General features: G+C 42.4%; 1 protein-coding gene across 1 annotated transcript in view; it reads left to right on the plus strand.

Moving 5' to 3' along the window:
- Positions 1 to 3,172: 3,172 nt before the first annotated feature.
- The window catches only part of neurl1ab (neuralized E3 ubiquitin protein ligase 1Ab), a 46,007-nt gene continuing 36,652 nt past the window's right edge, over positions 3,173 to 12,527 (plus strand). Inside the window, exons 1-3 of the mRNA XM_056292161.1 lie at positions 3,173 to 3,335; positions 7,130 to 7,371; positions 8,965 to 9,286. Coding sequence (XP_056148136.1) covers positions 3,302 to 3,335; positions 7,130 to 7,371; positions 8,965 to 9,286 — 598 coding nt within the window. The 5' untranslated portion in view covers positions 3,173 to 3,301. The remainder of the gene's footprint in view (positions 3,336 to 7,129; positions 7,372 to 8,964; positions 9,287 to 12,527) is intronic.

Genomic DNA, 12,527 nt, shown 5'->3' on the forward strand with positions numbered 1-12,527 from the left:
CCACGCATCTTTTTGCTGTCACTATCGCTTTTTAATACTTTGTATTAACTTGATATCTTTACCCTTTCCTCGTGCCTCTTAATTTGCCTGCAGGACTGAGGTAATATTTGACTGTCGCCCCCTGTCGAGGATCATATGATGCTCTTGTGTTGCTTTGTAATGTTTTGCACATGGCCACAGGGCGGGGGTCCAAACTTTCAGTTGAATGGTGTTTTTGTTTGACACAGATCTTCCAGAGGAGAACAAGCGTGCACACGGCTGCTTCAAACAAGGCTGTCAAGATGTCCCCAGGAGGCCCCGAGCCAGCACACCCCACCAGGCAGCTGCTGCCTGCCAGGCGCCCATCTACAAATAATCTACTGGGGGAGGAGGTGTCAGTCTCTTCTGCTGTGAGCTATAGTCTATATCCAATCCTGGATAAGAAAAGGGAAGGATCCAGTCCCTTCCTATCAGAACTAAAGAGTACTAACACTAATACTATTACTAAATCTAATGGTAATGCTAATCCAATACTAATACTAATGCTAATGCTTATACCAATAATAATGCTAATGCTAAAACATAATACTAATACTAATCCTATGATAATAACACTAATGCAAACACAATAGTGCTATTGATAACATCTATAAAAATGATAGTGTCCATATTACCTTATTTTACACTGTCAAAGTGGATTTGAATGAGTTGCATAATTTTACCACTGCTATATTAACTCCACAATATTGTCACTGAGATTATGTATGTGTTATATTAATTTGCTCTGTTGTGCAAAGCTAGCAGTATTTATGGTACCGTTGAGTTCCATTAATGCATTAATTTCAGTTTCGTGTACAACTATTGTTCTGTTGTTGTTGTGACACAATACAAATTTGAGACAAGTGTAGGCTGAGTTTGCATTTAAGCTTTCATTCTGTTTCATAATCAGTACTTGAGTTTCTAGAAGCCCACTTCAGTGCCATGCATGATGAAGATGAGTGGCATGCTTTTAAAGAATATTATATTTCACAAGGGATCATATTCTATCATTCGACTTCTTTTGTTTTTATTATAAAACAACTACCAGGATGTGACAGTGCATAGATCAGGTGACACATCAAGCTTCATTAGGAATGATTGCGATAGCTACAGGGTCTGTCAGGAATTTTCAGTGTTTTGATCACATCATGTCTTTACCCCTGGTTCATCTCAATTTCCTGTAAAAAAAAAAAACTGGCCTGACCATCTTGTAAATAACATCATGTAAAAAAACTCATGAAATAAAAACACGTTTTTGGTCTTACTTTACATAAAATGAAAATTGCTTATAGACAACTTCTTGATCAAGATAGGTCTACCGGAATTAATTTATGTAAACAGCATTGGGATACTGTCCATGCTGCCAAGTCAAAACAACATCTCACACCGCTGGCTGCCAACATGCATTATGTAAACTCTGAGGTGACAAGGCAGATTCAGAGAGGTGCCCATTGGTGACCACGGCTGTCGTGGCCAACTTGGCATATCCAAGCACAGACACTGCAGAGTGGATCTAATAAGTGACTCCTTTACTTTTGCTACAGGAAGAGACTCTGTCTTCTCATGAACACGCAGACCTGCTCATTTGATGGGAGATTGCAAATATCCATCCATCATTCCATTATCCAAACCGCTTATCCTGCTATCAGGGTCACGGGGATGCTGGAGCCTATCCCAGCAGTCATTGGGCAGCAGGCGGGGAGACACCCTGTTCAGGCTGCCAGGCCATCACAGGGCCAACACACACACACACACACACACACACACACACACACACACACACACACACACACACACACATTCACACCTTGAGACAATTTAGTACGGCCGATTCACCTGACCCACATCTTTGGACTGTGGAGGAAACCGGAGCACCCAGCGGAAACCCATGCAGACACCGGGAGAACATGCAAACTCCACACAGACTGCAAATATGTCAGCTTGAATTGCCTCATGCCACTCACTATTGGTTGTTTATGATGTGGCTGATTAAGGAACATAGATGTTTACCATTGGTAGGACACAGTGTTCTACCTAGTGCGATAGTCTTGCATTTACTGACATGAAATATAACATGAAAGTTGGCGGTGGAATTTTACTGCACGAGTTATTCGTGGATTTTTAGCACCAGCGCTGGCACCATGTTAAGCCTCAGGTCCAATAGTGTCTTGCACCGTCATCACTGGTACTTCAAAGCTACGACTGTCAGAAAACATCAGCATTCATCTTCAACCTGTCAAGTAAGTCATGAGAAAAACTACAGTGTGGGTATATATTTTATTGTCATTTGGCCTAGAATGACAATCTACCTCCTACAACCATCTTAATGATAGATAGACAGACAGACAGACAGACAGACAGATAGACAGATAGATAGATAGATAGATAAGATAAAGTCAGTTGTTATAAGGTATATATTGCATGTGTGAGTTTCATAAATAGGGACGACTGAACTGTATCAGATTCAGAAAGTTTTACAACTTTCTCCATGACGTAAGAGGGTCATAAGGAGTAGTGAGGGAAAAGAACATGAAGAGAAGTCACTTTCCGCAAAGATCAGATTTTGTTTAATGGCCCAGTCGGGGGGAAAACATGTTAGTGCATAACACCCGAGGGGACGTATCCTACGCAACCATTTCATTTTTATAAGGCATAGATAACAGACACGGGGTAAAATTAGCTTTTTGACTTACCAAACACATGTTGGTTACAACTTTGAGTAATGTTCAATCCTGTTCACCCTATTTGCTTTCCACTGAGTGCATTGCATATGGCATTGTTTCTACTGTTTGCAGTTTACATATGCCCCCCCACACACACACACACACAAACAAACACCCCCCACTCCCCAATACAGACATAAATTAACTAAAAAAAACAGAAGCCACCCGGTAAATTATGATCAGAGAACAGCGCTTGAACAGCGGGTACAGAGCCCTCTCAAGTCACCTCCGTGGGAGCTGCAGCGCCGCTGGTCCAGGGAAGCCCCACCTCCACTACCACCTTTTATGTTAATTTCAACGTGATCCTGCGGCGTGTTGACGAGCGGCGCTGCTCTCTCATTCTATGGGTTCGCCGACAACTGGCAGCCCGCTCCTTGACCGCCCTCACGTCGCCGAGGCTTCGCCAGAACCGCATGGAAAGCCAACGAGGGGAGACGGAGGGAGGCAGGTACGATGTGACGGATCCGACGGATCGTGTCGGCTTTGAACACGCGCTGGTCCGACCGGACATTTGGAAGCGAGCGAAGACCGGAGAGTAGAAACTCACCTTGCATCCAGCCATGGGAGGTCAGATCACAAGAAATACCTTTTACGGTAAGGACCATATTTGACATTTGGATTGTTTTTCTTTTTCTTGGGGGGGGGGCAATTATGATGATGGGATTATGGTGAACACAATGACATTTACGGCGCGTGCGGACTACCTTAGAATAATGATAGGAAATTAAAAAAAACGCTCACTAATGTGAACTGTTACAGCGTGTAGCGTTTAAACTATCAACGGCGATCTTCTCTCTCTCTCTTATTTCCCTCGTTTATTTTGTTTGGGACTATCCTATTAGCAGCACTTAATAGTGTAAAGATCCTATTCCGCTCTCCTCTCTACAAAGCTTACATTTACACCATGCTTACTTGGCAAAGGCAAGGTAGGGTAATTAATAAGTGAATATGAATTGTCCTATTAATTTTGATGATCTCTCCTGAGATAACAACCTGGGAAAAATGTATTTAAGATTCAAAAACCTAAAATTTGAACTCGTGTTATGGATTAACTACATTCGTGAAGTCTTGTTTGTTAAGTTGGTTAGCACTAGTGGTCAGGAATTAAGATATTCAAATGAAAGTCAATAAGACTGGTACTACTACTTTACTGAATGCACTGAACCCAACTCAATAGCAAAATCACACAACTGTTAGCGGTTTATGCATGCAAGTGCAAAATGTAGGCCTTTCTATCATCTCAGTTCAATGTGTGTCCTTGTAATTGTAGTACGATCATAACAGAACAGTACATTTAAAGTGCACAGTAATGTGCTGGGAACCTTGAAAAGTCACAAGCTACATTAACGGCTATTGGAAGTGCTAACCCCTCATCGCATGAGGGCCCCTACTGAGGCCTCTTAGTAAGACCAGGCGTGAGGATGAAACACAGAGGAGTTAGAGAGGTGGCCAGGTGACACTGGCCAGGGCCTGTCTTTGTCTTGTCAGTGTTTGTCCTCTCCATTTAATGACAGCGGTGGCAGTCACAATGTGTGCGGTGGTGCGCTAAGTAATTTTATACTTCCTTAACCTGCCCATCTGACGTTTGTTGCAGTAGCTCTCTTTGTCATGGCAGGGCTCTGCTCAATGTCGAGCTTTGACACTCCGTCAGGTTGCACAACTCTGCAGGAATATAGCCAGCTACTGTGTCGCCCGCCAGCAGCCGAGATGCTAACCTGTAGTGCGGCGGTCATGTAACTCCAATTGTGGTGTTATTACATCTCTACTTATGACTGATTTTGGAAGACATTTGATGTCACAACAGTAACAGGTGATGTCAGTACTGTGAAAAAGATGTAGTGTTTAGATTCCATGTTGAAGCATGCTGGCCGTTGCACTATTCGTCTTCTCATTTTCTTTGTGCCGTTTCAGACCCTGTGTGAAACACTGTATTCGGTCCTCTGCTTGGTCATTGGTTGACTACAATACACCACTGTTGTGTTTTCTTGAAGACATCACGTAAAACATGACATCATGAACACAGTATGGTTGAAGGATTTGTTATGACTTCATCTAAGCCAGTTGTGCATAGAACGTCATTCAACATTGTTCTATGGAGTTGGAGAGCATGTGAATGGTTAAATAACGGGCTGTATTTTTCCTAACCCCAGAACACTTGGCAAAGATCCTCTGAAAGTGTTTTGACAATAGGGAAATGGCACTGCGGAAGTACATGACTGAGATGGCTAATAGAGAATGTCTTTTTTTTTTCTCATCCAGTTTCACCTCATTACATTCTGATGTTCTTACAACCATAGATAGACGTCATGTTCTTGGCACATTATCTTTGTCATAAAACAGACATTGTGGCATTTGCAAAACATTCTGTGGTTTGGTCTTAGGAATATGATGGTTTGGTCTTGGGAATATGATGGTTTGTGACTGACTAATCCAAACCGTCCTGATAGATCTCTCTCTACATTGGAGAGCTCTTGACCCTCCAACAGCATCAATAAGAAGAACGAAAAAATAACTTCACTCACTTGAACACACACACACACACACACACACACACACACACACACACACACACACACATATGCACAGTACCAGTTCAGTGTTCCAAATTGCCAACATTTAAGTGCTTTTCGAGAGGTTTAATTACATCTCAACTTTTCTCCTTTGGTAATCGGTTATTAAAAGGAAGGCTCAGAGATTAGATTTTGATTCACTTTGTGAGTGAGAGGTTAATACAGCATACTCCTGTTTTGACTCTTCCCCTGAACAGCGAAGTACTACCCAAAACAGGATTGTGCTTTGGACTCTGAGTGATTCATTGTTTTTACATTCTGCTGAAGCATACAGGCCATTTTGTCATTTGACCACTTTAAAAAGGTATTTACAGTGAATCAATTTACTTTTTTGTGTACATTTGGTTAAACAGTAAAACAAATGGCAGCCTTGATGCAGACTGAGTTAAGGAAGATGTTAAGAGAAACTTTTAACAAGTATGGCTAGGTACATGAATTGGACCTGGGCCCTTCAGTTAGGGACCACCTACCACTTGTCTTTCTTTTTTTCTGTCGGAATAAAGCGTTCATAATTGCTTGAGCACATCTTCCAAGTCTCAAACAAAAAGCTGGCTCCAAAAAACAAAAAAAAAAAGAAGAAAAAAGTGGACAATATTCCCTTTAGCAGATCAGTTAAGCCAAAGAGTAGCAGTTGACTATTTTCCATTTTGTCACAGAAAATAGGTAAAGGCATGAAAACACATTGTGAGACATTGTCAAACGATTTGAAGTAGGTAACTTTTATTTTGATAGTTCTCCTGAGTAAGTTTTGTCCAGAACTGCATTTTGAGGTTGGGTTATTTTGTCACTCAGTGTTTTTTTCTTAATTCCAATGAGGCATAAAGATTAATCTACTGTTTCTTACAGTATCCATTCTCGTTCAAAAATATAAGCAATGATAAAGGCTCAATCGGTCCAATTAAATGATAGCCTCATCAAGGTTACTGATAATGGATGCTAGAGATCCCGGAGCATGATCGTTATATCTAAGTGCTCCTTTCACCATTTATACATGTAAGGAATCTGATTGGCCACTCCTAACTATATAAGATCCATTATGCTTTACAGCATTTTGGTGGCACGGTGGCACAATGGTTAGCACTGTTGCCTCACAGCAAGAACCTGAGTTCGAACCCTGGGGTTGTCCAATCTTGGGAGGTCATCCCAGGTCATCCCCTGTGTGGAGTTTGCATTTTCTCCCCGTGTCTGCGATGGGTTTTCTACAGCTGCTCCAGTTTCCCCCACCATCAAAAAAACATGGATGTTAGGGTTAATGCTTCTGTCTGTGTCCCTGACCAAGGCAATGGAAAGAAGAACTGGAGTTGGTCTCTGGGTGCTGCACGGCGGCTGCCCCTGCTCCTAGCTACACAGCTAGGATGGATTAAATACAGAGCGTAATTTCCCTACAGGGATTAATAAAGTATCTCAAAAAAAATTTTTTGACTAAGCATTCATGCACTATCAATCACATGTTTTGACTCTATGTTGACGTATGAAAACAGGACCTGAGAAGTACAGTAGCGAATGGCATTCAGACAGTGGCTTATGGGATAGTACACTAACAGGTGCGCTATGCGAGAAGGAATGTAATGGCAGGTCAGATCTTTACATCAGAACTGTATCGTTTAAAACTAAGGCCACTGTGGTACAGAAAATCCTCCATCTTGTAGTCATTGAATAAGTTGTAGGTTTTTGAAATAGTATCTCCATTGAGTTCCCCGTCTCCTGTACCTCAGTGTATTGCTCTGTAACTTGTGTTTAGCTCGCCATCTTAAATATCAACTGGACAAAGCGAAGGATAATTCTTTCATCCATAACCACCTTTGTTCTTCCACCTAGATTCTCTGGCAGGGCCTTTTCCCACCACATCCCACCGGTGCCACCACAAGCCCAAGCGCTGTCCGCCCATTCAACATGGTGGCAGCTTATCCTCCTTCCCACTCCTCTTCCACCCCCATACCAAGGGCTCTCAGATTGTCATGGACATGGCCCAGAGGACCGTCAAGAGACAAGCCAGCTTCTGCAATGCCATCACCTTCAGCAACAGACCCATTGCCATGTATGAGCAAGTTCGACTGAAGGTATGCCCAGGGCACTAGGAAATCCCCAAACCATTAGCGTGGGAAGAATAATTAAAATTCCTTCATGCCCGCTCTTTTTACTTTTTCTTTCTGTTTCCACGCTTTCTCTTTCATTATATCTTTCTCTATCTTCCCCTCCCTTTGTTTTGTTTTTTTTCCTCTTTCTCTATCTTCCCCTCCCTTTGTTTTTTTCTTTTTCTCTATCTTCCTCTCCCTTTGTTTTGTTTTTTTTTTCCTCTCTCTCTCTCATTTCACCATACTTTTATGTTGACCAAAACAACAGTTTGGAATGAGTTTCCACTTTACCTATCAGGTCATCTAGGTCTTGACAAGTGAGAAAGAAGGGCAAGCATTGCCATGTGAGGAATACTGTTATCTTGCACAGTAAATGCATGCAATGTAAATAGAGGCTCCAAATAAGACAAAAATAGCAAATCTGTGGATGATAAACAAACCAGGTTGCACAATCTAAGTTGTTGTCTACTAGAAAAATGTTGTCAGCATAGGGTCTACACCAGTGCTTTTCAAACCAGTCCTCAGAGAACTACAGCACTACTGGTTTTCTGCTCTGCCAGGAACTAAACCTGATCCAACTGCCCATTTCCCATCATCTTTGCTGGGAAATCATGTGACATGGCGAGGACGACTGATTCACATTCTCAGCAAGCTGTATACAAGTAACATGACTTCAAAATATTGTGCAGTGCAAAATTTAGTTTTGCACAACAGCGACAGCATCCACAGTGATAGTGGTTTAATTTAGGATGAAGGTTAGGTAGTGGTTGCCATACAGTGGTTTGGCTGTCTTAGTCTAAACATCTGGTGTCCAATGGAGACTCTCACGTCAGCCTCGGAGTAGGAACACATAACAACATTCACGCCTCACGTGTCTGGTGACACCACAGATACATCACTTTTCGTTTCACTCAGAATCAAGTGATTGATGTTTTTGTTCAAGACACTACATTTTGTATGACATGTAATTTTTGGGCGGCACAGTGGCACAGTGGTTAGCATGGTCACCTCACTGCAAGAAGGTCCTGGGTTCAAGCCCCGGGGTAGTCCAACCTTGAGGGTCGTCCCGGGTTGTCCTCTGTGTGCAGTTTGCATGTTCTCCCTGTGTCTGCGTGGGTTTCCTCCGGGTGCTCCGGTTTCCTCCCACAGGCCAAAGACATGTGGGTCAGGTGAATCAGCCATACTAAATTGCCCCTAGGTGTGAATGTATGAGTGTGCATGTCAGCCCTGTGTGATGGCCTGGCAGCCTGTCCAGGGTGTCTCCCCGCCTGCTGGCCAATGACTGCTGGGATAGGCTCCAGCATCCCCGTGACCCTGAGAGTAGGATAAGTGGTTCGGATAATGGATGGACGGATGTTAATCTTTAGTGCATGCATGTTTGTATTTCATCAGCAACAATTGTTTTAGAATGTTTAAAACTCAGTTTTTGCTGGTTGGGGTCTTTAATGAGGCTTACCTGTTATGCTGGGTTTCAGGAATATCTGACACCAAGGGCTATCATTACTAACTACCTGGTATTAAGAGACAACTACCAATGTGTTTTTCATGTTTTTTTGTTTTTTTTCTTAAATTCTCCAGATCACTAAAAAACAGTGCTGCTGGAGTGGTGCCCTGCGCCTCGGGTTTACATCCAAGGACCCCTCCAGGATCAATCCAGACAACCTGCCCAAGTATGCCTGCCCTGACCTGGTCTCTCAGAGTGGGTTCTGGGCCAAGGCCTTGCCCGAGGAGCTCTCCAACGAGGGTAATGTCATCTCTTTCTGGGTGGACAAGAAAGGACGAGTCTTCTACCGAATCAATGACTCTAGTCCCATGCTGTTCTTTAGCGGGGTTCATGTTTCTGAGCCCCTCTGGGCTCTAATAGATGTCTACGGCCTCACTCGAGGGGTCCAGCTATTAGGTGAGTCCCACATTCGTCATACACCAGGTTTTATTTTATTATGCTTTAGGGGATTCTGTCTGACAAATGTTGATTCTACTAACAGTAATTGGCCTTGGGTTTATTTTTTTTATTCATTTTTTTAGGTTTGTTGAATTGGGTAATTTTACTTAAAGGCTTTTCAGTTGGAAATGTTCTGTATCTGATGAATTGGAAGTGTTGAGGATTAAAAGGTGCCGTTACATACAGCAAGTCTAGTTTTACCGCAATCCACCAAAATAGCCCAATGGAAAAAAAGATTGTGGGAGATTTGAGAGACTGTGTAGTTAACCCAGTCATTGTTATCAAAGGAAGTTCCCTAAAGGGGAATTTAAAAATGCCTGAAATCTTTTCTTAGGAGTTCACCATCCATTTTGATGAGCCATGAAATCCAAGAAATAACTTTAATGAAGAACAGAGTTGCTGCCTATTAAGGGTGAACGTCAACTGTACTACAACGTGTTTGAAGTGGTTTAAGATTTAAAAACAAAATTCTTTCAACCAAATCATAGCTGACAAGTGAAATTGTACCAAAAGTTTGGACTGTAAACAGTCCAAAATTGAAAAATTAAGAAATTAGAGGTATTATGTATACCTCAGCACTTCAGTCAATATCAAGCTATTTCCAAGAATTATATTCCCCTGCTTCAAGGAATGGGAGCTGTCATTGCCTTTAATATAAATAGAAGAGGCTCCCATATTGTGATGATAGTGCCATTAAACCTCATTTCTTGTGGCGCTAGCCGACAGCGGGCAGTGTGCTATCTCGCGAGGGGCCGTTTGGTATCCAGCGCCAGAGTGCAACTATCTGGAGTTCAGTGGCCCTGCCGTGGCGAGTCGTGATGCCACACAGCACATGGCTCTTGTTCCTCGACAGACAAGAGGGATGATGTCAGTTAATGACACGTCTGGGGCCATTTTCCCAGACAAGCAAACCAATGGAATGTGTCACCCCTCGGATCTGTCGCTGTTTTCATCTTCTGGCCTTGCAGCCATTTGCAGGGCATAAACATTGGGGATCAGTCCACTGCAGGTCATCAAGAGAAATTAATAGGTTTGATTGAACCAAGTGCCACATTCAGAAGGAATACTGGGGTGATGCCGACACACTGCCTTGCGTAATGCTTTTTGTTGCTTTAAGTGAGAATGTAAATCTGAAAGTGACTTCATGCTACATAAAAACTGTTAAGTGACCGCGTAGCCTTTTTTTTTTTTTTTGCTGTGGGTCACGGGATGCCTGCCCTTCATTCATGCTATAGTTTTGCCTGGTTTTTCCCACGCTGATCTGCACATTGCCTCTACTCCTGATGGCCTACAACTTTAGAAGAGGAGCCTTTGCCCTCAATCGGCTGAAGGGTCACTTCACTATCAGCTTTCTACTATAGCCTGAGAGCGTCACCAGTCAAGAGCATGGTATATCTCAAAGGCCCAGTACTGTCTCAGCAGTTGGCCACAGTTCAACAAACACTTAGTCTCTGAAATATGGGTGGACACATCAAAGCTTGGCACAGTAAACTTGCACATGTGCTTATTTTCCTTTAAAAGCAAAGCACATTTTTATACTTAATGATGCTTACAATAGGGTCTGACGTTCATGCTACACCAGCTGATAAATTCAGTCGAGTTTCACCTGTTGTGGACAAAGCTGTTTATCACATAATCGGTCCAGGTGGGGATTTGAGATCTGCAGCAGTTGTTAGCTCTACAGGGGATAACTGAAGCTACTGTGAACAAACAACTCTTTGGAGTGTTGCATCTGGGCTACATTAGATGACCCTGATTTGGCTTTTGAGATAAACTTGCAAAACAAATTGACATCTTGGAGGAAAATATGTTGTGGTAAACTAGTGGACTGACTTACCAAAGAAATATGTACCATTGGCCTAATGGGAAATTGTTGTTTTTTTATTATTATTATTATTATTATTATTACAATCAGGTCAGGTATAGATGGTAATTATTTAGTTGTCCCTTCCTTTGAAACTCTGCACTACGGTTCGGATGTTAGTCAGCCATGCTGGACACCATTACACAGCCAATATAGAATAACACTATTCTTTACCCGGGGAATGTGGACTCTCTGTCTCTCTGAGTCATGTGGTTCAAGATAAACGGTAGCATCTCATCACTTTCGATGCTCTAATCCAGTCTGTGAAGCGCTGCCTTGTCTTTGATATTTGATTGACTGGTTTTGAAAGTGATTCTAATCACATCACCACACAGTATAACCGTCAGTTGCATTGAGCACCCATGCCTCTCTTTCAGTCCGTCACATTCGTCCGTTTCAAGTACAGTTCCTTATTCAAGATCATTTTGATAGACAAAACACATTTCTACCATCAATATTTGAAAATAGCATATATTTTTTTTCCCAAACCTCCTACAAAAATGCTTGACATATCAAAGATGAAAGGTCTTCATCGAACAGCATTGATATTTTCTGAAAGGGTCAGCCAGATAAGATGCTATTTTGTTTTGTTTGTCAGGCAGATAATGTACCTGACTCCACAGGACTTTCATACTGCAGTGTCTATTTCATATTTTCTTGCCTTACAGTACATACTGTATCATCAAAGGCACTGGCTCATTTCTAAAAATACTTAACTCTCTCTGGGTCGTGCTGTTTTTTTTCAACTGTGCAGCAGCAAGCCGTTTCCTCGCATCGGCTTATTCATGATGTCTGCTGGGCTCCTCGTGAGCAGTACCGTTCCCTAAGACCATATCCAAGGGAAAATTCAGTAGCCAGCCGCCCATGCAAACAGTCAAAGGTGATTCGGAGACCAGCAAGACTGCTTGAAAGCTGAGATTGTGTTGCATAACAGAGGAGGCTAAATTAATCTGCTGGAATCAAACTGTAGCCCCGGGGTCATCCAAACCAACAATGCTGCCTATGCAATTTAAGAAAGATCTGTTACATCACTACACTCTTACTACTCACGCAGCTATCAATACAGGATGAGGAGCCTCGCTTGGGCGGTGTATAGAATAGATTGCGCTGTCATGCATTTGTGGCATTACATGAGGAAACACCAGCCCTTTGAAAAGCTGACAAAAGGTGTCTTTTTAATAGTGCATTGCACATGATGTTCTTCCCACAGAATGGCGGTTACCAAGAAGTGATCTGTTCATCATGGAGCACGGCTCGAGTGTTTGTTCAGGTCCCGAAAGATGTATTATACTCAATACTAAATCTTTTAGAGAGAAAAATAAATAACTTTGCAGG

Source organism: Lampris incognitus, chromosome 13, assembly GCF_029633865.1.
Source record: "Lampris incognitus isolate fLamInc1 chromosome 13, fLamInc1.hap2, whole genome shotgun sequence".
NCBI classification, from domain to species: Eukaryota; Metazoa; Chordata; class Actinopteri; order Lampriformes; family Lampridae; genus Lampris; species Lampris incognitus.